The sequence below is a fragment of the Hirsutella rhossiliensis genome (assembly GCF_020360975.1).
Source record: "Hirsutella rhossiliensis strain HR02 chromosome Unknown scaffold00006, whole genome shotgun sequence".
NCBI classification, from domain to species: domain Eukaryota; kingdom Fungi; phylum Ascomycota; class Sordariomycetes; order Hypocreales; family Ophiocordycipitaceae; genus Hirsutella; species Hirsutella rhossiliensis.
Genome location: NW_025408672.1, coordinates 951,992 through 974,741, shown reverse-complemented (window position 1 = coordinate 974,741; position 22,750 = coordinate 951,992). Strand labels below are relative to the sequence as shown.

The 22,750-nt window shown below is 42.5% G+C and overlaps 2 protein-coding genes across 2 annotated transcripts; both read right to left on the bottom strand.

Moving 5' to 3' along the window:
* Window positions 1-253: 253 nt before the first annotated feature.
* HRG_06320 (integrase core domain-containing protein) lies at window positions 254-2,544 on the bottom strand (the record flags this gene model as incomplete). The annotated part of the gene is made up of 6 exons (XM_044864791.1): window positions 254-750; window positions 811-936; window positions 984-1,329; window positions 1,425-1,856; window positions 1,903-2,056; window positions 2,291-2,544. 6 exons carry the CDS (start codon window positions 2,542-2,544, stop codon window positions 254-256), a joined length of 1,809 nt encoding a protein of 602 aa, XP_044719731.1.
* Window positions 2,545-19,122: 16,578 nt separating this feature from the next.
* On the bottom strand, window positions 19,123-19,494 carry HRG_06319 (cytochrome p450 domain-containing protein; the record flags this gene model as incomplete). Its single annotated transcript, XM_044864790.1, has 3 exons — window positions 19,123-19,334; window positions 19,386-19,426; window positions 19,475-19,494. The coding sequence occupies 3 exons, from the start codon at window positions 19,492-19,494 to the stop codon at window positions 19,123-19,125; spliced, it is 273 nt and encodes a 90-aa protein (XP_044719730.1).
* Between the last annotated feature and the right edge of the window lie 3,256 nt (window positions 19,495-22,750).

The following is a 22,750-nucleotide window of genomic DNA, read 5'->3' as shown; positions in this document are numbered from 1 at the left end:
CTGAACGGACCCGCGTTCTTAGAATCTAGCCGCGTTGTTGGCCTGTCAGTTGACCAGCCCCTTTTCGAAACAAACACCCAGTCACCGACATCAAAATCGGGCACTCTTCTCTTCAAATTGGCTGATCGTTCCTGGCGCCTTTGAGCCGCTTCCACGTTCCTTTTTGCCAGCGAACAAACTTTCTTGGCTCGATTCACAAAGTCCTTGGCTGCCTTTTGGGCGTCGGTCCAATCCCCGACCTGCTTGTCGGTCGCTATATGAACGAAAGCCGCGTGGGGTGCTCGCCCTGGGAGGCCTCGATCGGAGTCATGCCTGTTGAGTCGTGCGGCGTGGAGTTATGCGCGAAGTCTAACGCCGCCAGATGCTCACTCCAATCGTCTTGAAAATACGACACGTAAAACGTCAAGCGTTGGTCAAGATACTGGTTGGTAATCTCCACGCCTCCTTGAGTCTGCGCATGGTAGGCACTGCCGAATTTGTGCTCTGTTCCCGTCATCTCGTTGACCTTGGCCATGAATTTCGAAATGAACTGTGGTCCGTTGTCCGAGAGCCAAATCTTCGGTAGACCGAGGTGACCAAACACGCGGCGGTAATATCGCTTGGCCAGTCTTTCGGCGGTGTCTGTCTTTTTCCCCGGAATCGTGAGAATCAGCTTGCTCAGCTTGCAGATGAACGTCCAAACGTAGTCGAATCCATTTCGATCATTCGGCATGTCCTTTCCGTCCACCAGCACGGTATGCCAAGGTTCCTCTGGGACGGGCAACGAATGGAGCAATCCAGGTGACTTATCTTTCCACACCTTGTTCCTACGGCATGCCTGGCAATTGCGTGCGTAGCGCGCGAGATCCTCATCCATACGTGGCCAGTAATAGAACGGCCGCAGCATCGCCTTCATCTTGTTCTTCCCGGGATGACCCCTTGATTTGGGTTCGTGGACTTCCCGGATTAAGGCAGTTCGCAGTGCGAGCCCTTCTGACGAGTACTCCGGCACCCAGATACGATCTCCTTCCGCCGGTCCTCCTTGGGAATCTGTTTCTCATTTTCCCGGACAATCAGCTCCACAAGGAACACTCCGGCTGGTGCCTCCCCAGGTACTGCTGGGCCGCGGTCCTCAGAATTTGCCGCGATGTCTAGGGGAGCAGCTTCGACATGTGTCTCCTCGAGAACTTCTGCGGGTACCCGATCGTTCGGGACCAGTTCCATGGTGCGGGAATCCAGGTCTCTGGCTCTGACGGTCTCGAAGTTCTCGCTTTTCCGGGACAGGGCATCTGCAATTATGTTCTCCTTCCCGGGTCGGTATGTCATCTTGTAGTCAAATTCCGACAGAATCTGTGCCCAACGGGCTTGTCGAGATGATAAAACCCGCTTTGTCGCAAAGTACTTGAGAGCTTCATGGTCCGTTACTACTTCAAAAGGGCCCCAACCAGCTCTGGCCTCCACTCTTCTAGGGCGCGGATGATGGCGAGGAATTCTCGGTCTTGGATAGGCCATACCGTCTCTGTTGACGACAAGGTCTTGGAGAAGTAGGCCACCGGCTTCCATGAGTTGTCGTTCTGTTGTTGTAAAGCGGTGGCGCCTACCGAATGCTTTGACGCATCAGTCTCTATCCGAGTCGGGGCGCCTATCTTCCAGAAGCCCATTCCGGGAGCTCGGACCAGGGCTTCCTTGAGTGCTTCAAAAGCCGCTTCCTCTTGCTTGCCGATCTTGAAGATTGCCCCTTTTTTTAGGAGCTCGTTGAGCGGGTGCGCCAGCTCGCTTACTTCTTTCGAGAAGCGTCGGACAAAGTTAACCAATCCGAGGAAAGATCGGATGGCTTTCGTAGATTTTAGGTCCGACAGCCTCCACTCAAGGATGGCCTGTTTCTTCTTAGGGTCAAGGGCGATACCTTCCCGCCTTAATCACCAGCCCGAGGTAATCCACCTCGGTGACGCAAAAGGAGCTCTTCTTGATGTCGCCCTGTAGGCCTGCCGCTGCCAGTCGTCGAATGACTTCCTCGGTCTGGCGCACGTTTTCCTCGGCCGACTCTGAATAGATCAGGATGTCGTCGGCGTACGAACTGCAGTAGATGTCCAGGATATCCCTCAGGCAGTCGTTGATAAAGCATTGAAAGATTGCTGGGCCGTTCGTCAGCCCAAAGGGCATCACCTTCCAACGGAAAGTTCCCAGCCGGCACCGAAATGCCGTCAGATCCATACTTTCGAGGGCCATTCGCAACCTATGGAAGGCTTGACGGATGTCGATTTTTGTAAAAAACTTGGCGCTTGCTAGTTTTACCAGGGTATCTTCTAACAGAGGCATGGGGTACTTCATCTTTGCACTGGCGTCGTTGAGGTCCCGGTAGTCGATCACGAATCTCCAATCCATGCCCATGTCACCCTTGGGCACAAAGAAGGCTGGTGAGGCAAATCCAGGCCAGCAGCTCTCGATGAAACCCTTGTCCAGGTAATCTTGAATCGTCTTTCGGAGTAGTTCGTCTAGATGATGTGGGTTGCGGTAGACACCTCTCGAACGCTCTGGCAATGGCTTGGTCAGGTAGATCTTCATGTCCCTCCCTGGGCCGCGGAGAGGAGGCAACTGGTTAGACTCCTTCTTCGAGAAAATCCAGCCAGATGGCCCAGCGGGGTCGGGAGTTTCTCTTTGATCAGGCGGACCGTCTCGTCATCCTCACCCCGTGGAAGTGGGATAACTGGGCGGGTGTCCTTCGGTGGTACCTTAGGCATCTCTGGCGTTTGCGGGTTCACGTGAGCCACCGTAACACTTCTTCGAGCCAATTCTCCGAGGCGCGATGCACTCTGAATTCCCTTAAGGCGGGCTGTCAGCAGCCCTGAAGTTCCCGGTCCTGTTGCGGGTTTAGAAAGCTGGCAACCACCCCGTCGGCCTGCAGAGTCGTGGTCGTGGGGTGGTCCATCCTGTGGCAATTGACTCTGGTCGACTTGGGTCCCCTTTGCTCCCGGAGACGCTAGTTCATGAATTCTTGGGGCTTGCGCTTGTGCCGAACACGTTGGCGGCCCGCCGGCATTGCTCTCCTGGCCGGCCAGACGCTGGTCGGTAGCAAGGCGACCACAGTCACGGATGACGTCCTCTTGGTCGTCCGTTTTCCCCTTCCTTGGATAGGCTCCGTACCGGAAACAGCGCGGATTTGCTGCGGATTATCGGCGTCGACTCGCGTGGTTGGAATCGTCGGGTTTCGCCAGGACGGCTTCCCCAGACTGTCTCGTCTTCGGCCCGATAATCTCGTCGCGCCTTCCCGTCCTGATGACCAGAGAAGTTTCCTGAGTCCAGGCGCAACGGCGACCCTGTGTTGTTCAAACCATTTCCTGCCAATGATGATGTCGTAGTCCATCCGGACGACCAAGAATGGTAAGTTCTTTAGAGTCGTCCATCAATCTCGAAGTCCATAAAAAACCTCCTTGATCGGGTGTTTGTGCTTGACTCCGCGTAATCCTTTAGGTGAATTGGCTGATCAAGCCTCTTCCTCTGGGCCCCAAGTTGTGAGGCCGCTCTTCTCGCTAACCTATGGTTAATGGCGAGATACATACTCGCTCCGGTGTCTGCAAGGGCACGAATGAGAATAGACATGTTGTTCAATTTAAGGCGAGATGAGATTGTCAGCTGTTTGCCCCCTATGAGTCTGTCCAAATCCGCCGCTCCAATCACAGACACCAAGTCGGCCAGGAACGAGACTTTGTCCTGGCCTACTCGTTTTCCGACTCCGAACTGCTCGAGTCTGGGTCGCAAACCTTGCCCTTGCCCGTGGCGGTGTTGGTTGTCGCTGCGCTGACTGGGGCCGCCTGCTCTCCACGGTCTTCGTGGTTGCCTTTCCGGGTGTTGTTGTTGCGGGTGCGACAGAATGGGGCGATATGCCCAGATTCTCCGCACCGGTAGCACAGGTTATTGATGCGGCGACGTTCCCTCTCTTCCTCGGAGATACGGTTCCCTCCAGCTTCCCGGCTAGCCCCTTCGTTGCCAGTTTGTTCCCGGTGGCGACCACGGGCATTGTTACGGTTGCCGCCATTGTTCCGAACCCCTCGGGCACCACTACTACTAGAGTGGTTGCGCTTCTTTTGCGCTTCGGAAAAGTTGTGGCGGGCCACGAACACCTGGTGCTGTGCTGACTCACAGAAGTCCTCGTAGCGCACTTTCGTATCGTAGACCCTCTCGACCACCGCTTGGTTGACCGGAGCAGGAAGAGAGTCCCACAGGGTCTGTTTCTGCATTGAAGGTTGGTACCCCGCCGCCTCGTACATGGAGTTGAATTCCCAAGAAAATATTGAAGTCCTTCTTCCAATCGTATTTGCAGACACGCAGCTGGGCGCGGGCGTCGGCGCCTTTGTTTGGGTTTGTGTGCGCTGTCTGGAGGACCTGGATTAGTTCGGCCAATGTTGTGAAAGGCCGAGTCAGCGAGTGGTGGCGTCCTTCTACGGTCTTATACGCGGTGCCCTCGAGACGCGTAATCACGAAGTTGATCCGCGTCTTCTCAGAGGCGAAAGTATCGTTGTCCTCCTCGAACTTGCCTCTACTTGCTTAATCCAGCTTTCAAACGAGGGAGTCCTTCGCCGGAGAACATGGTGGTTTCTCTCCCCGACGTTTCCGTCCCTCTCTATAGTTTGGGTTGGTGCCATCCATCGACTCATATCTCCGGAAGGCTAAAAGGGCCGCATATCCTGACGGCCGGAATTCTTCGCGGTCGTCAAAGGCTGTTCCTTCCCGTTGGCCTGGTGTGCTGACTTCATCTTCACCATATTGGCTGTCTCTTGGCTCGGTCACTCGTACTTGGGCGACCAAACGGGCCACTTCTCGGCTGATGTGGTCGGTTAATTGCTGTCTCTGCTCGGGAGACAATTCGGTGAACAAGCCGCTGCTGCCCTCCTGATTGGTTCTGTCAGCCATTTTAGGTCCCTGTCCTTCCTGGATGGTTATGTGCGATTCGATGGTCCCTGAACTGTTTCTTTGGTCTTGATCTCGGTCTTGATCTTGGTCTTGGTCTTGGTCTTGGTCTTGGTCTTGGTATTGATCTTGATCTTGGTCTTGGTCTTGGTCTTGGTCTTGGTCTTGGTCTTGGTCTTGGTCTTGGTCTTGGTCTTGATCTTCGATGCTTGGTAAGACGGGTCGGGAGCTGCGATCTATGGAGGGCCGTGTCCTGTTCAAGTGGGCCGGCCGAGCGCAGTCTTGGCATGGGGTAAAGTCGTGGCGTTCTTATGAATCGCTCGGCAGCGATGGCGTGGTAGAGAGCAGAATAGTGTGACGGTCACGGACTGAGCCAGAAGGCTGTGGACTCTATTACGAAGATTCTGCTGAAGAAGAGAGAAAGGAGAACAGAACAATACAACTGGGTGTCCTCTCCTAAATATGCCTTCCGTACGTGTGGGCCGTTGGCTCAGCAACATGTGGGTCATGTATGCAAAGGGGGTGTGACGGTGCTAGGCCGTCACAACTTCTTCTTTATTATAAAATGCCTTAAGTTATTATAGTTAGTTAGTATTATAAAAGTAAGTATATTTTAAAGTTCTACTCTTTAAAAGTCTAAGTACTATATAATTATAAGTATCCTTATTATAGATTAAGTAGTTATACTCCGCTAGGTTTAGTCTCTTTAAGAAGAATCCTACTAAGTATTATATACTATCCGGCCCTATCTATATTAGCGCCCCCTTATTATATATTTAAATTAGTTTGCTTCTAGGTATATTCTCTTTTAAGTTATAAAGTTATAGTATTAGGCGTTATAAAGGCGTTTTAAATAAACTTAAATACTACTTAGTACTTATCTATCTACTTAAAGATCGCGCCTTTTTTATAAAGGCTATCTAGGTATACTAATACCTTTATATAGAGTAGTATAAAGACTTAGTAGTAGTTCGCGAAGCTAAGGAAGCTCCGGACTCCTTTTATATTCTAAGGTACCTACTATATCTATATTACTTAGATCTTCTCTAGGTTATATTAAACTTTACCCTTTACTTATATAATAAAGCTTAAGTACTTAACCTTATTTATTATAAAGTTATACTACTTTAAGTCTAGCGTTAGGCCTGCCTTTTATAGCTTTTAAAGTACCCTTACTACCTTTTATTAGTAGTTTTAAAGAGACCTTAATAAGTAGATTAAAACGTTATCTATATATACTATAATAAACTTATATAGGTATTCCCTTAGTACCTTATTAATATATTATTAAAAGGTAGCTAGCGTCCCTATTAAGCTAAATAAGTATACCTATTACTTAAATAATTTAAACTTTATTTAAAAGGCTATCTTAAACTTATAGTACTTTACTATCTAAATCTTATAAAATACTACTATAACGTTAAGCTTTATAAACTACTTTACCTTTATAAGTATTTATAATATCTTTATAATTAAGGGTAGCGCGTACTTATCCTTTTTATAATCGCTTTTAAGGCTTAGTAGTTATAGTAAAATTATAAGCGACTATTTAACTTTTAGGTAAAGAGTACTAAGGCCATGCTAAGGAGCTACTTAAGCGGATTAGGTTTACCTCTATTAGCTCGCTTAAGGTCTTCCTTAGTATTAAGAGTTCTTCCTTAATATATTATAAAGGGGTCCTTATAGTAAGGGGGCTCTACCTTATCCTTATCTAGTATTAAGTTAATCTTATAGTTTACCCTTAGCCTATATAAGGGTATCTTTAAAGCCTTTTTAGGTATAAAGAGGTCTAGGTATATATCTAGCGCTTACTTTAAGATATAGTCCGCTAAGTATACCGCTATCTTTAGCTAGAGCGCTCTCTTTATATCCTTTATCGTAATTACTTAGATATTAACTATCCTCTATCTTCCTTTATTATCCTTACCGCCCTCTCCCTTTAATATTCCGCTATAAATACTACCGCGCTAATAATCCTTTCCCCTTAAATCTATTTTACCTTCTTTACTACTTCCGATCCTTATAGGCCTATTTAGATCTTAGCCTTACTATACTAAATCTAATCCCCCGCTACGTTATATATTACTTAGTTCTTCTTTATCTATAGCCTCCTTAGGAATATATCGTAGCTTAGCTTAAGGACTATATATATAAAAGTTTATTCTATATAGCCGTTAATATCTATTTTAAATACTATAATTCCTTTTATCTATAGGGCTAGAATATCTTTTAAGAATAGCCTTAATTATCTTCTCTTCTTATTAGCGAGAGGTATTTATAACTATTATTACTCTCTTACTTACTATAGTATAGTAATTATAGCTAGTATCTATAAGCGCGTTAAGTCCCTTCTTCCTATTAATACTTATTGCGAAGCGTAGCTTAATTTTATAGTTCTTAGAGATATCCCTTAGTAAGGGGAACTAAGGAAGCTAAAAAATAGGTTTTAAAGAAGAAGCTAAAAGGAGGAGGGTAGGGGTAAGAGGGGAAGTAGAAGTAGCGAGAGATAGCGAGAGATAAGACGGATATACCGGTAACGGCTAGAAAGGAGGGGAAAAACCGGTAAAAAGCTCGGTAGTTAAGAGGATATTAGTAGCTTCTTTAAGCAGGATCTTCTTTATTAATTAAGATGCTAGATAGGTATAAAGAGGGGCGTTAGATAAAGGAAAGAAGGAGAATTAAGGTAATATAATAATTACTCCCTTACTATAATTACTGCCCCTATAAGAATTAAATATCTCTGCCCTGCCTATCCGACCCCTTACTTCTACTTTTACCTTTATATATTTTATATATACTTCTTATATCTCTCTTCGCGAGAGTTATAAGCCCGGGAGGAATAGTATTCCTATACCTTCCGGCTGCTATAAAAGGCACCTTTCTTATATCCCTCGTAGCTTCCTTTTACCCCTCTTACTAGAAAAGCCGATTTTTAACCGACTTTTCTACCCTTCCCCTATAATAATATCGAAAAACGATTCCTCTGCCGCCCCTACGGTCCGTAGGACGATTCTTATAGAGCCCTAAGATTAGGATAAGTAGGTAAAGGAGCTATGGGCTCGTATAGATAGAACTATCTATAATTTAATCTTCTCTAATAAGTAGGACCCTCTCGAGCCCCCTTTTTATCCTAGAGCAACGGAATTTATAGAAGGAGCTTCCCTCTTCTCTAAGCTAACCTCCGTATAGTAGAGAGCTTTTTCTACTACCTTAGGTAACTATAAGAGTTACCGTAAGGAATACCTTTACGAGACAAAGCTACTAACTACTGCTCGTACGGTAATAACGGAATCTATTAGTGCTATAAAGCTAATCTCTCTTTAAGAAGAAGAGACTCCTAGGCAGTAGCTTTTAAAGCTTAAGACCTCGATAGCTCCCTCGAGGGGCTATATAACTAACCGTATTAGGAAGACCTATACGGTATACCTAGGAGTCTTTTCTGCTAGGAACCTACTAGCTTCTTCGTAGCTAGCTAAGTAGGAAGAAATCCTCGAGGAAGCTAACTAATACTTCCTAATAGAAGCTCTTTCCGGCTAGTAGCTATAGGATATATCTCTGCTAATAAAGCTTATTAGTAACGGTTACTTAACTATCTTTTAAGAAGCTAGCCGGGAACTAAATAAAGAGGCTGCTAGAGTATAATAGTAAGCAGTCTTATTCCTTCGTAGCTAGCACTCGACCTAGACAGCTCGACCTACTGCCCCTGCAGCTGCTGCAGCCCTTATTGCTGCGGCCCCCGCTGCTACTGCTACGGCTGCTGCCCCTCTGGCTCCTCCTCCCTCGAGAGCCTTAACCCTGTCTTTAACGGCTGCACTAGTCCCGGCCCCGGCTCTACTTGCTGCTCCGGGCCCGGCCCCGTTAGTCCGTCCGGCCCGACTAGTCCCTAATAGACCTTTTAGTCCGTTAGTCGAAAAGTCAGGGAACTAGTCGAAATCGAACCTCGTTAAAATCAGCAATAAGGTGTAAAAAGGGGGGGTTTTTAAGCAGACCTACTAGATCGGGACGAGGATTCCTCGAAGAAACGAAAGACTAAACGAAACGGCTGCCTAGCCTATAAATCCCTAGGCTATCGGTTATTATAATACTAGTAGGTCTTCGAGGAAAACCGACCTAAAGGAGTTAACCCTTTAAAGAGGCTATAAGAAATAGTATAATAGTCTCTTAGGAGGACCCTTATTATAAAAGAAGATAGACGAGATTCGGGTTACTAAGAAATAGTAACTAACGACGCTACTATAAATTCGAGGAAAAATCGTTAGTATAGTAAATCCGGCCTTTATCTTCCCTACGGATTAGTAAGACCACCCGTTAGGACCCTCCGACTATCCCCTACGAAAATCAGCTATCCTTAACTCTAGTGCTTCCCTTAATATCTATAATATTCTCTTACGATTCCGGTCCTTTAAGAAGGCACGGAGGGAATACCTTATTGCCGGGGAATTAACCGTATAGATAGAGGGATACGGAAGGGTAAATTTTACGATAAAATTACCTAACGGGCCTATACGAATTCTTCGACGAAAAAGGGTAGCTTTTTGCCCTCGATTCTTAACGAGCCTAATTTCCTTCCGCTTTCTTCGAGAGAAAGGAATCTTTTAGGATATAACGTCTAAGCCTATAAGGCTAGTCTAGAAGAATTAGACTATTAGGCTTATCGAGGAGAAATTCGGTTAATTTATTCTCGAATTCCGACCTATCCTTAGGAAGGAATCTCTCGAGAAGTTAGCTTTCCCTGCTCGAAGGAGGGTAGGTTTAAAGGACCCTCTTCTAGCAGCCTAAGGAGACGGTCTTCTTTAGCACGCACGACTTAGTTACCCGGGCCCCCTAGCTTTATATAAGCTAGGCTAATAATAAGGCGTACGAATAAGGGGCCTAAAGACCGTCGAATACGAATACTACGGCTAAGGAAAGACTAAGAGACGAATTTCTAGACGAACCCCTTTACGGCCGGACTAGCTATATAAGGAAATTTAGGTCGACTAGACCGACGTCTCTAAGGACTAGGAAAGCTTCGTTAGGGTAATGTTTTTTATAGACGCTTTTTTAGGGATGGTTTTCCCTTATTTCTTACGGACCTACCTAAGTAAGTATAACTAGTCTACCCTCCGGGACTTCGTTAACTAGATAAAATCCTACTTTAGCTACGAGGTAAAGAAGATACGGTTTAACGGAGAGCTATTTACGAAGGATATCTTAAATTAGCTTTAAAAAAGGGGCATTTTACCCCTCCTATTAGCACTAAATACCTAGGCCTAGAACGGAGGGGCAGAAAGATTAGGGGGTGCTATAATAGAAAGGGCCCGTATAATAAGACTTACTATAAGGCTTCTATACGACCTTTAGAGGGAAGTCGTTAAGACCGCTTATTACCTTTAGAACCGGACCCCTAGGGACCCTAAGGACCTTAGGGAACTAAACTAAGGGATAGACTAGAAATCCCCCCTCGAGCTCTTTACGAAGAAGAGGGCCTCGCTAGTCTACCTTCGTGCCTACGGCTATAAGGCATACGCTATAACTACCTATATATAGCTAAAAAGGAAGAAGAAAAGAAAGCTTAATCCTAGAGCCTTTATTAGTTACCTTATCGGCTATAATTCTATAAATATCTTCTAGATCTAGATTCCTCTTTTATAGAAGGTTATTATAACTAGGGATATAATTTTCGATAAATCTAGCTTCTTCGACGGAAAGAGGGATTAATAGCCCCTCTTACTCTTATAACGTTAGCTAATTTAAAAGATCTAAATCCCCCCTTCCTAATAGTTATAAGAAGAGGCCTTAGACAAGGAAATAAAAGAAGAAACCGACGTTAAAGTAGTCGAGGATAACGCCGACTTTAAAGAGGAAGCTGCTAGATTAGATAATCTAAACGAAGAAGGAGACTATAGGAAAGCGGTAGAGCTAAAATACGCCTACCTCCCTATGCCTCCTCCTACGTAAGAAGAAGATCTAGAAGCAGCTTTTTTAGTTAGTCTTCCTATCTCGACCCCTAAGGGGGTAGGAAAGGCACCTCTCTAGAAGGATTACCTAGCTGCCTTTTTATCCCTGCTTCGAGAAGCAAAGGAAGGTATAGGGCCCGATATAAAAGAAGACTAACCTCTCCCTTATTTCGATTGTTTTTCCGACTTCTATCTAACGCTTATAGAAGACGGTTCCTATAGAGCATTTATAGCAGGCCGGCTTTTTAAGCTACTATTAGCAAGGAAGGTATATAAAAGAGACCTCCTAGACCTACTAGTAAACTAAAAGCAGCTAGAAAAACACCCTTTTAGAGACTAGTTTTTCTAGGCCTAGAAAGACTACCTAGCATTATATAAAGAGATAGGGTCTTTCGAAGAGGTCCTTAAGGAAAAAGTAAGAGGAAAACAGGTCCTTAGCTATAAGTAGGTCTTTATCTATAAGACTAATAAACATAGCTTCCTTTAGAAGTATAAGGCCTAGCTAGTTATCTATAGGAACTAGTAGGAAAAACGGGATCTTCCTACTAGGGCAACTACCCTAGTAGGGATATCTTTTCGGACCCTTATAGCTATAGTAGTAGAATTCGACCTCGAGCTCGATTAGATAGATATAGTTAACGCCTTCGTTAACTGCCCTCTCAAAGAAAAAGAAGTTATCTATATACGACTTCCTCCTAGTTTCTAATAGCTAGGAAAGGTTCTACGGCTTAGGAAAGCTCTATACGGACTACGAAGATCACCCCTTCTTTAGTAATAGCATTTAATAGGTTCCCTAGAAGCCCTAGGCTTTAAGAAAGTCCCTTAGGAACCGTATATAATATAGAAGGGTAAATTTATAGTCTTTTTCTACGTAGATAATATTATCTAGGCCTACCTAAAAAAGGAAGAAGTAACTACTAAGGAGGCTATAAAAGGCCTATAATAAAGGTATAAGATAACTAGGCTAGGGGAGCTAAAGTAGTTCCTAGGGATTCGAATCCTTTAGAATAGGTCCTAATAGACTATCTAGCTTACCTAGGACGCCTATATTAATAAGGTCGCTTATAAATTCCTCCCTAATTCCCTCGATAAGAAGCTTCCCTCTACGCCTATATTAGATAAAGAGCTTTTACTTAATCCGTCCTTTTAAGCTAGGGAGTAAGAGAAACACCGATATTAATAGAAGGTAGGCTCCCTACTTTTTTTAGCTATTTCTACTAGACCGGATATCTCTTTTACGGTCTCCTAGCTAGCTAGGTATAACTAAAATCCTAGCCCTAGGCACTAAGAAGTAATAGACCGAGCTATCCTTTATCTCTATTTAATGAGATTATATAGTCTACGCTTAGGAGGGCAAGGAAAGAAGAAAATAGCTACTAAAATCTTCCTCTATTTAAGCGATTCGTCCTTTATAGATAATTCCTTAGATAGAAAAAGCTTATAGGGGTATATTATATCCCTTTTTAAAGGAACTATTGCTTAGAGAGCTTCGAAGTAAGCTACCGTTACGACTTTAAGTACGGAGGTAGAGCTACTAGCTCTTTTAGAAGCGTTAAAAGAAGCGATTTTCCTTAGCTAGCTACTTATATCTTTACGACTATAAATTCCGACCCCGTTAGCTATAGAATACGATAATATATAGACTATACGAATTCTTATAAAGGAAAATAGTAAGCTATCGACCCGGCTATAGTATATCGATATCTACTAGTATTAGTTACGCTAAGAGGTTTAAAGGGGACTTATTTCCGTCTGTTAGGTTTTAACGGTAACGATAAAAGCCAACGGTCTTATAAAGCCCTTACTAAAGTAGAAGCTAGCTGTCTTTTTATAGTAAATTAGGCTAGAAGACGTCTATAAGAAGCTATCCTTAGAGGCCCGCCTAAGAGTCTACGAGAGGAGCTAATAGAACGTATAAGAAAGTAACGTTTATAGCTAAAGAGAGGAACTAGGACTTATCTTAAAGGAGGGCCCTTAGCTTAATTAGGACTTATTTTTCTTAAAGGCCCCTTTTTAGGGACTTATCCTTAGAGAAGCCCCCCTTTCTTATAGGACTTAATTTCCTCCTTAGGCCCCTTTTTCTTAAAGTAGGTCTAAAAGAGCCTAGGGCTAAAACCTAGATTTCTCGAGTAAGGGATAAGTATAGACTAAGACCTCCTTTATACGCTTACTAGCCCGAAGCCGTATTAGCTATGCCCTTACTATAAGGGCAGGCTATAGCTAAGGGGGTATATCGCGAAGCGTAGCCTAATTTCGTAGTTCTTAGAGATATCCCTTAGTAAGGGGAACTAAGGAAGCTAAAAAACAGGTTTTAAAGAAGAAGCTAAAAGGAGGAGGGTAAGGGTAAGAGGGGAAGTAGAAGTAGCGATAGCTTCCTATAGAGGTAGCAAGAGATAAGACGGATATGCCGGCAACGGCTAGAAAGGAGGGAAAAAACCGGTAAAAAGCTCGGTAGTTAAGAGGACATTAGTAGCTTCTTTAAGCAGGATCTTCTTTATTAATTAAGATACTAGACGGGTATAAAGATAGGCGTTAGATAGAGGAAAGAAAGAGAATTAAGGCAATATAATAATTACTCCCCTACCGTAATTGCTGCCCCCGTAAGAATTAAACATCTCTGCCCTACCTATCCGACCCCTTACTTTTACTTTCACCTTTATACATTTTATATATACTTCTTATATCTCTCTTCGCGAGAATACTTACCTTTAGCGTTACTAAGCTTAGTATAAGGTAGTCCTTTATTAACTTCTAAGCTTCTTATTATTTTTCTTTTACCTTTAGTACTTAACTTTATACTAAGGTTCCCCTTTTTCTAAGTTATTATTATTCTTAGCGCCCCTCTCTTCCTTTATTACGCCTACCCTCTAAGGTTCCTACCTCTTCTTTTTATAATAGAGCGCGATATATCCTTTTACTCTATAGTTAAAGTATATTTAATTCTCTAGCTAGCTTTACCCTTCTTTTTATTTATTTAAAGCGTTAATACTAATTATTAAGGTATCCTTATTTTTATCCTTCCTTTCCTAGGGGTATATATCCGCTAATCTCCTTTAGTTTAAGGAGGGTTATCTTATTTACTAGACCCTCTCTAGCTTAGCCGCTATTTATACTACCTAATTAGTATAAGTAGCGAAGCTTAATATAAGGAGGTTAACTATAGCTAACGCCTCGCGGAGCTAGATTCTTAGAGCCCCCTCTAGGAAGACGATCTAAACGTCGTATAGCTAAGACCCGCCTTTAGCCTTAAAGAGTCTTTACTTAAACTTTAGGAGGAATACTAGAAACGTTTAACTCTCCTTTATTTTATTATCTAGATCGCGCCGCCTGAACTAAATATCTATATTAAGGTAGATTAAGTTAAGGTATTTTAGGAATTCCTTTTAATCGTAGCTCTTCTCTACTTTTATTTTATAGTATATAGCGACCGTTTATTATAGCCCGGCGTTTAGGTAATTATAAATAAGGTAGAAGATTTCCCTTAAGCTTAAGAAGAATTCTTTATTAATCTTATACTTTTCTTATATATATTATACTTATAGGGTATAGTACCGTCGTTATCCGTTAAATTTTCCTAGGCTTAGGAGAGGCTTTTTATAGCTATTCTTTCCTATTATCCCCCCCTTAGTCGTTAGCGTCGCTAGCCCCCCGTTGCCCCTAAGGGCAGTATTAAACTACTTATCTCGCCCCTAGCCCCTTTTTATATACCTATTCTTATTAGTTTATCTATCCTTTAGTATATCCTCTTAATCTAGCTAATTAGTTCCTATATTTATAATTAGCTCTATATTACCTAATACCTTATCTCTACCTTTCTTACCTATAGCGAGAGTATCGCTTACTTTATTATTAGCCGGGCGTTAGGCCCTCCTATCGCTACTCCTTGCCGTCCTTAGGCCTATTCTCCCCTTTCTAGGTCGTTAGGATATCTATATTATATCCTTTCGGTCCGATCTCTTTCTAGGCTTTATAGCCTTATCGAAAAGGAGCTTTAGATATATTAAGGGCTAGTATATACTTGGTATAGTAGTATAGGGCCGAATAATTATTTATCTAAAGCTAAGGAGAAAGGAGGAAAACTCTATCTTAGTTACGTTAGTTATCTATCTTCCTTAGTCCTTAGCTCGACTTATATTTAAGTGCTATTCGGCCTAATTTCGAGTCGAGCTCTACCTATACGTAGGTTTACTTTAGCCTAACTTTAGTACGGTCGTTATAGTATAACCTTAGCCCTTTATAGGCATAGCTTATAATACTTAGCTTATAGACTTTAACCTAGAGTATTAATAAGTATTTTTTAAAACCTTAGATATAGGCTAGACTAGCTATAAGCTTAGAAAAGATTAGCTTATTAGCGTTTTTAATCGGTTTACTAAAAGAAAAGACTCTTATAAAGCCTTATAATAGTCCTAAGCTAGCTATAGCGCTAAAATTAAAATAAATAATCTTATTAGATTCCTTATACCTAGTTACCCCTATACTAAGATAGTATAATAGCCTTAAGATAAGGGTAAGATAAGAGGTAACTTAATAGTAGTTAGTAAAGTAAGTAACTACTAAATATTATTTTTAATTATAATAGGAATATAGTAATATAATAAGCTTAGGACTAAACTAAAGCGATTTTACGTAAATTACTAAAAATAAAGTAAAGGCTAATATTACTAAATATATATAAGGAGCTACTTATAACTTTATTAAAAATATTATATAAAGGCTCCTAGCTACTAAAGTAAGGGCGGCGGCGCTACTAAGCCTAACCCTAAGTAATATTAAGTCTATTATTATAGATATAGTTTTAAAGGCCTTTAAGTAAAGCCTTCCTCTTTAGCTAACGCCCTAGCCTTAGACCTAGGCCGCTATAGTAGCGGCCCTAGGTAGGGGCATATAGTTCGCTAGTACTTTAAGTACTATTAAATAAAATATATCGCTAAGTACTATAGTATAAAAGCGATATATAGCTAATATAAAGTATTAATATATAAAGGCGGTAAGGATATATATTAATTAAAGACTAAAGAGATCTTTATTTAGTACGCGCTTTATTAAGATATATACCTAGCGTAGAGCTATACTTATTTAAAACTATAAAAGGTATAAGATAGTATTTAAGGCTCTTACTTAGTAAGGCCTAAGAGGTTTTTAAGAGCGCTAAGTAGTAAAGGTAAGGCCCTAAGCTAAGGGATAGGTAGAGGCTATACTAACTAAAAGGCTAGTAAAGAGGTAAAGAGCTATAACTATAGCCTTAGAAAAAGAGAAAGAAAGGAGAAGAGGCTAGGGCGGCCTTCTAGGCTTAAGAGAGCTAGGGCCGCTTTAAGGTAGAAACGACTTAAGATATACTCCTTAAAGAAATCTATTAGCGAGCCTAAGCGATAGTAACTAGCGCCTTTAACTTAGATAAGAAGAGGACCTTTAGGAGGACTACTAGCGCGCTTAACCTAATCCCTAACTAGCTTATATCTACTACTAAAAGGTAGGTATTAATAGTCTAAGGTAAATTTTAAGGATATAATAGGATACTATTATTAGGGTCTTAGCTAGAGGGTAGGCTAAAGTAGTAGATATACTACTAACCCCTCTACTACGTAGAGGCCGAAAAGTATACGTATACGTAAAGGAAGACAGAAATTAACTAAGTAATAGCTTCGTTAATTAACTATATATATTAAGGATACGCCCGGGCGCGCTAGCGTACCTAGGCGCTAGGGCGGTACGTATACTCTATAATAACTATATTATTTAGTAAGATAATTTACCTTACTAATTATTAAGTACTAAGTTAAATATAAACTTAAAGAGGAAGAAAGGTAGGTAGTTAGTTTTTACTTAAACGGAATAAGCTATAGTTTCTAGCCGCTTAGAATAAGTAGCTTTCTAGATACCTTTAATAGGTCCTTAGTATAAATTAATAATAAGAATCCGTTTACTAAAGTAAAAGTATAAAACGGACGTAATTATTACCTTTTTATTACTAATAAATACTTTAGCTATATTAATATAGACTTTCTAAAGTAGTACGATTAGTATTAGATTATTATAGTAGTATTTCCTCCTTACTTTACTTATAAGCTCTAGCCCTTAAACGTATCCCTATTTAGCCCTCTATTAATAGTATATATAAATTAGCTTATCTAATAGATAGTAAAGTCTTAAGGGCTCGTTAGGCTATTTAAGCGCGAGTTCTAGACCTTATTTTAGAATATATTTAAGGCGTCTTTCTTTTAAAGAATATTAAAAGTAAGTAGATATAGACTAGGCTCCTACCTTTTAATCTTAAAGTCGTCCTATTATAAATTATAAAGAAGAAAACCGACGATTTTAATATAGGCAGCGGTTTAAAAGACTTACTAGTATTATAATAGCCTACTACTTAAGAATTACGACGGCTTATTAATAAAGTAGTTAATAAATCTACTATAGATTTAAAAGTTAATACTTAGAGGCTAAAGAGCACTCTTAAAAGCCTTAAATCCGAGGTTAAGCTACTTAGATATAAGAATAAGGGACTCTATAAGGTAATAATTTATAAGAAGTAGCGTAGGTAGTATAGTACCGCTTTAAAAGATTACCTCTTTAACTATATAGATCCTAACTTTACTTTAGTCTTTAGCCCGTAAAAAGTAGCCTAAGCTTAAGAGGAGAAAGCTATAATAGAGGCCTAAAAGAAAGAGGAGGCTCTTTAAAAGGAATCCTAGAGGGGTTAGTAATAGTAGAAGGCGGAAGAATAAAAAGAGGTCCCGTTAGAAAGAAAGAAGTAGCGAGAGAAGAAAAGGGAGCGAAAATTATAGGAAAAAGAAGCTAGAAAGTAAGAGAAAGAGGCTAACTAATAGCTTTATAACGACTTCGGGCGTCTTTACTAGGAAAGGCCGTAATAGGGGTAGTAAAGCTAGCTAGGGCCTTTAACCTATAAGAGAAGAGTCTAGGAATTCTAAACGAAATAATCGTCGCTCCTCCGTTACTATTAGAGCTTCCGGTAATATCGCAAGCGCTAGATTAGCTATAGCACGACTTAGCAAAGAAGGCAAGGATTCCGCTAGGCCGAACACCTCGTGCCTAAAGACCTTTCTAGCTATTAAGAGTAATCGGGAGATAGTAGTAGTATATCGGAGCTCAGGACGGCCGCAGCGGAATAGTAAGCGACTATAATTATTGCTAGTTATTAGGTCTTTGCATTAAAGAAAGAGGGTGTATATTGCTCTGTCCTGCCTAAAAGAGGGAGTCCGTAGGTGTGACTATATATATATATACGAAGTACGGGGGGAATAGGTTTCCCTACTAATCCGGCAGCTTACGGTTATCCGGATCCGTTAAGTGACTTCCTTAGCATCCCTTAGGTTAACTACCGCATTCGGTGCCTCCGGATGCGGCGATGGCATCGTCTCCGCTTATAGGGATGAGGGGCGCGCCTGTTAGTGCGTGTGGGCGTGAGCCCAACCTTCAATAGCTATACATTAGTCTGTGGCCCACTGGGACCCTTGTTGGGTCTTTAAGACCCTCGTTGGTCGTGACAATAATAGCTTAACGACTACGAAATAGGATGATATATATCTCGTAGTCGCTTTTTTATTACATTTTAAGTTAGAGAAAATTTGGCCCCGTTGCTATGGAGTTATTATGGATTGATGTCTATTAACTTACGGTCGCGTGTAAGTCCGGCGGGTCACGGGATCCGGCAGATCATCGGAAAATTCCTTAAGACGAGCCAACATACGCACCTAATTATGCGGTATCGGCGCTGCGCCTTAACTAGCCACACTGCCCTAATTTTTGGGCTCTTTAGGCAGAAGTATGTGCTCCCTAGTCACGGCCTTGATTTACGGCTTACTTTTATTACTGCACAATGAATCTGCCAAAAAAGAGAGCGCAAATCGATGACCAGCAACGATGCGCTGCCCACAATCACCGAGTGTGCCTACGCACTCATGGCTGTTTATTGCTTGAGCGACAATGGTCAAAAGCGTTTCCTTGAGGCTAATGTCCCCTTAATGAAGACGCAAAGTTCGCGCAAGCGTCGTACGTACCAACTATTTCTTTATAACGTACGTCGCAAGTGTGAATTCCCCAGAGCAATACCATTATCAAAGCAGGCTTCCGAGGTCTATCTCTGCATTTCGGCGTCGGAATAATAACGCTGCCTTTGGATTAGTGGTTCTAATAAGGCCAATAATAAGTGGCTTCACGTCGCTTCCCGACCCAAGTCTCCAGTCGTACTTCAATATTAAGAAACATAAAGCCACCTTAACCGTGTTGGAAGCGAAGAACCGACCAGGACAAGCATTAAATCCGTGGCCAAATCCTAGATGTTCCGCACTTGTTGATACAAGCCGCGCTTCGTCCAGTCCGGTTTCTCGCTCAGGTGGACAAAGCGATAGATATCAAAATTTTCTGGGTTTCCATAAATGGCTGGATCCATCATACTGGAGACGTCGACAGCGATTCGTTCACCTTTACGTATCTTCAAATCGCCGGCAATGATAGTATTCTCGGAAACGATTCGGCTCATTGTCACTAAAATGATCAGCACGAAATAAACATGGCTGTAATTTTCGGTGGCCTCACCTAAATCGATAGGCTTTAGACGCTGCGCCTCTTTTATCGCGCTATCGAGCAATTTCAGATCATCGAGCGCCCCTTGCTTCCATCCATGCGACCGAAGGGTGTCGACCATATCTCTGCGCACTGGTTCAAATAATTCTGGGTTGCTGGCCAGCAGGGCTAACGTATAGGTGCAAAGGTCCGTTGTGTTATGTGTTGCTGTAAATGATAGTATGAGTTGGAAGGCGGACGGTTCGTAGGAATGACCGTTGCTCTCGTGCTCGGCCCAATCGATACTGTCATTGAATATCGGTTTAAACTTGTCTCCAGTCTTGAACTGGCTCCTTTTCGTATTTCGATTTTCGACAATAGGTCTCAAGAACTCCTGCGCTTGGGCATAACATCGCCTCACTTTTTTGCAATCTGCAAAGAACCAGTGAAGCATGCCCCGAAGCGGCCTAGGTACAAGGTTGATCTTTACGATTGCTTCGAGGCTGTGAAATGTATACTCGCTGGTGATCCTTAACCAGTCTTCGTTGCGGCCGATGTCGTCGCCCAGGAAGATACCAGATGTCATGCGGACTATTAGGTCGAGAATAGATTCAAAGGTTTGCACTCGCGCCATTCTAATATGTCCTGTCAATACAGCCTATACAACTCTTGGCGAAAGAATTACCTAAGCAGTCGCCGAGAAGCATTCTGGTAGCTAGCTCCGCTTCGGATGAAAGCGGCTTAACTAAAGCGTCTTGATATATTATTAAAGAAACCATTGAGATATTGAAGACCGGGCCAACGTACCGAGATTCCTCCTTTCAGCCACTTCTTAATCACTGTGTGCAAAATTCGAGACTCATCTTGAATAAACCGGAACGGCTCAAAACCAGGTAAATAGCTATGAACTTGCTACTTATAGTCAGTAATACGTTGTGATATAAAGTTGGTTTAGTTTCTCACCTCTGCCCGAGCTTTATGAGCATTAAGACGTGTATTGTTGCCAATAACATTTGCAAATAGCGACGGTAACACCAACACTTCGCCGAGTTCTGACAAGAGTCTGAAGGGCTTTCCAACATTATCTCTTCTACCATCGGAGAGAACTTCCGAGCTTTTAAATAAAAACTCTATTTGTCTAATAATCCGAGGCTGGTACCACATAGGAGGGTTAGCCAGAGGAAACGGCTTTTGGTCAAGATAGTGTTCGAGCCGACATTTAATAAGAGATTGCCGAAATAATTATAAAGGTTAGCATAATTCCTTTTACGATAGACGAAGTTTCGTCTACTGTTGGATGTTTAAACAACGTCGACAATATTCTAAGTGCCATGGCAGCTCTCTAGATGATCCCGGAAAGGATATAAATAGGGAGCAGGTAAATAAACTAGGCAATATAAGAATCCGGGGAATAGAGATGTTCGTAGCAGATCTAGTTATCCTAGAAAAAGCAAGGATGAATATAAATAAGACGTTGAATATTTAGCACTTATGATTACTCTCGCGAAGAGAGGTGCGAGAAGTGCATATAAAATGCACGAAGGTAAAAGTAGAAGTAAGGGGTCGGATAGGCAGGGCAAAGTTATTTGATTCTTGCGGGGGTAGCAGTAGCGGCAGGGGAGTAATTGTTGTATTGCCTTAATTGTCCTTCTTTCCTCTATCTAGCGCCCCTCTTTATATCCGTCTAGCATCCCAATTAACAAAGAAGATCCTACTTAAAGAAGCCACTAATGTCCTCTTAACTACCGAGCTTTTTGCCGGGTTTTCCCCTCCTTTTTAGCCGTTGCCAGCACATCCGTCTTATCTTTCGCCACCTCTATAGGAAGCTATCGCTACTTCTACTTCCCTTCTTGCCCCCACCCTCCTCTCTGCACCTCCTTTCAGCTCCTTCTTCCTTCTTCCACACCGGTGTTTTCAGCTTCCTAGGTCCCTCTTACTAAGGGATATCTCCGAGAACAGCGACATTAGGCCACGCTTCATGAAAATTACATAGTATAATATTTCCTAGGCGGAAGTTGCCTCCTTATATAAATAACTGTAAAAATTCTAAGATATATATCTATCTAAAATTTAGAGTATATAATAGGCCGTAAAATTAGTTATCTTATTATATATCTATAGCTTGCTCGGAGAAGTTTCTCCGTCTAGAAATATTTAGGATAAAGATTATAGGTTAGGTTTTTAATATTATATAATAGTGCATTTATTAGCTTTTAGCTTAGCAGCTATATATTATAGCTAGTTATAATAACCTAGCACCCACGAAAGATATAGTGCCCTTAGGCCTACGCCTATTAGAGCTATAAAGGTCCTTATATAGGCCTATTACCCCGACTAGCCTATAAGACTATAATAGTGCCTTAGGCTATTAAATAATGCTATAGATTATATACCTAGCTATATAGCTATGCGTGCGGGGTTATATATAGTATTAGACAATTAACTCTATATAGGTTAGAGATAGGCGGCTAATATATAGGCGCCCTGGTGCCTAACGGTGGTTTATATAGTACTAGTATATAAGTTATAATACGATATAAATGATTAATTATTAGAACTAATGCATTTACCCCTCTTTTCCAGCCGTTGCTAGTAGATCCGTCTTACTCTCCCGCTACCTCTATAGAAGCTATTACTTCCGCTTCCCCTCTCTTCCCTACACCTTCCTTTCTCGACCCTCTACACCTCCTTCTAGCTTCTTACACCGCTTTTCAGCTCCCTCTATAACCCCTCTAGCTAGGAGATATCTCCGAGACCTGCAAAATCCGGCTACACTTTGCGACAGAAGCAGCGTAGGTAGCGCGGTAAAGCTCTAAATAATTATCTCCTTGATCGTATAGATACTAATTCAGCCCTTGTTGGATCCACCTGTGCACTAGGCACCGATCGCGCACGTATAACTAATCGACCGCGCTAGTCACGTGCGAGTAAGAGGTGAGACACAGGGAGGAAGGTCTTTGCACACAGTTTGTATGGGACACGTTTCCCTAGTTACACAAGATATAACCAATTGAACCAGTTCGAATAACCTCACTGCAGTGAAGAGCCTGTCCACACTGATCAGTGTCGCCCGGCAAAGGTGACACAGAACAGCAAGACGGAAGAGAGCTAACCTATCGTCACGCTCTGCAAAGCGAGCTCCTGACGGTAGGATAGTTGCTACAACGCGCGGATTGCTACGAAGACTCTGCATCAGAGCCCACTCTAGTTATCCAACCGTGCCTAAGCTTTGCTGTCATCAGCGACCCTTAGGCGTGCCCTATCGCACATTGATAACCTCATTGACACCCTGTGCCCTGTTTCTCAGCACACAGCCTGTCAATATGTCTGACAATTCATCTGCCGCACTAGCCCCGGCAACAGCCCAGGATACCCCGGCCAACGTGTCTCTCGAAGAC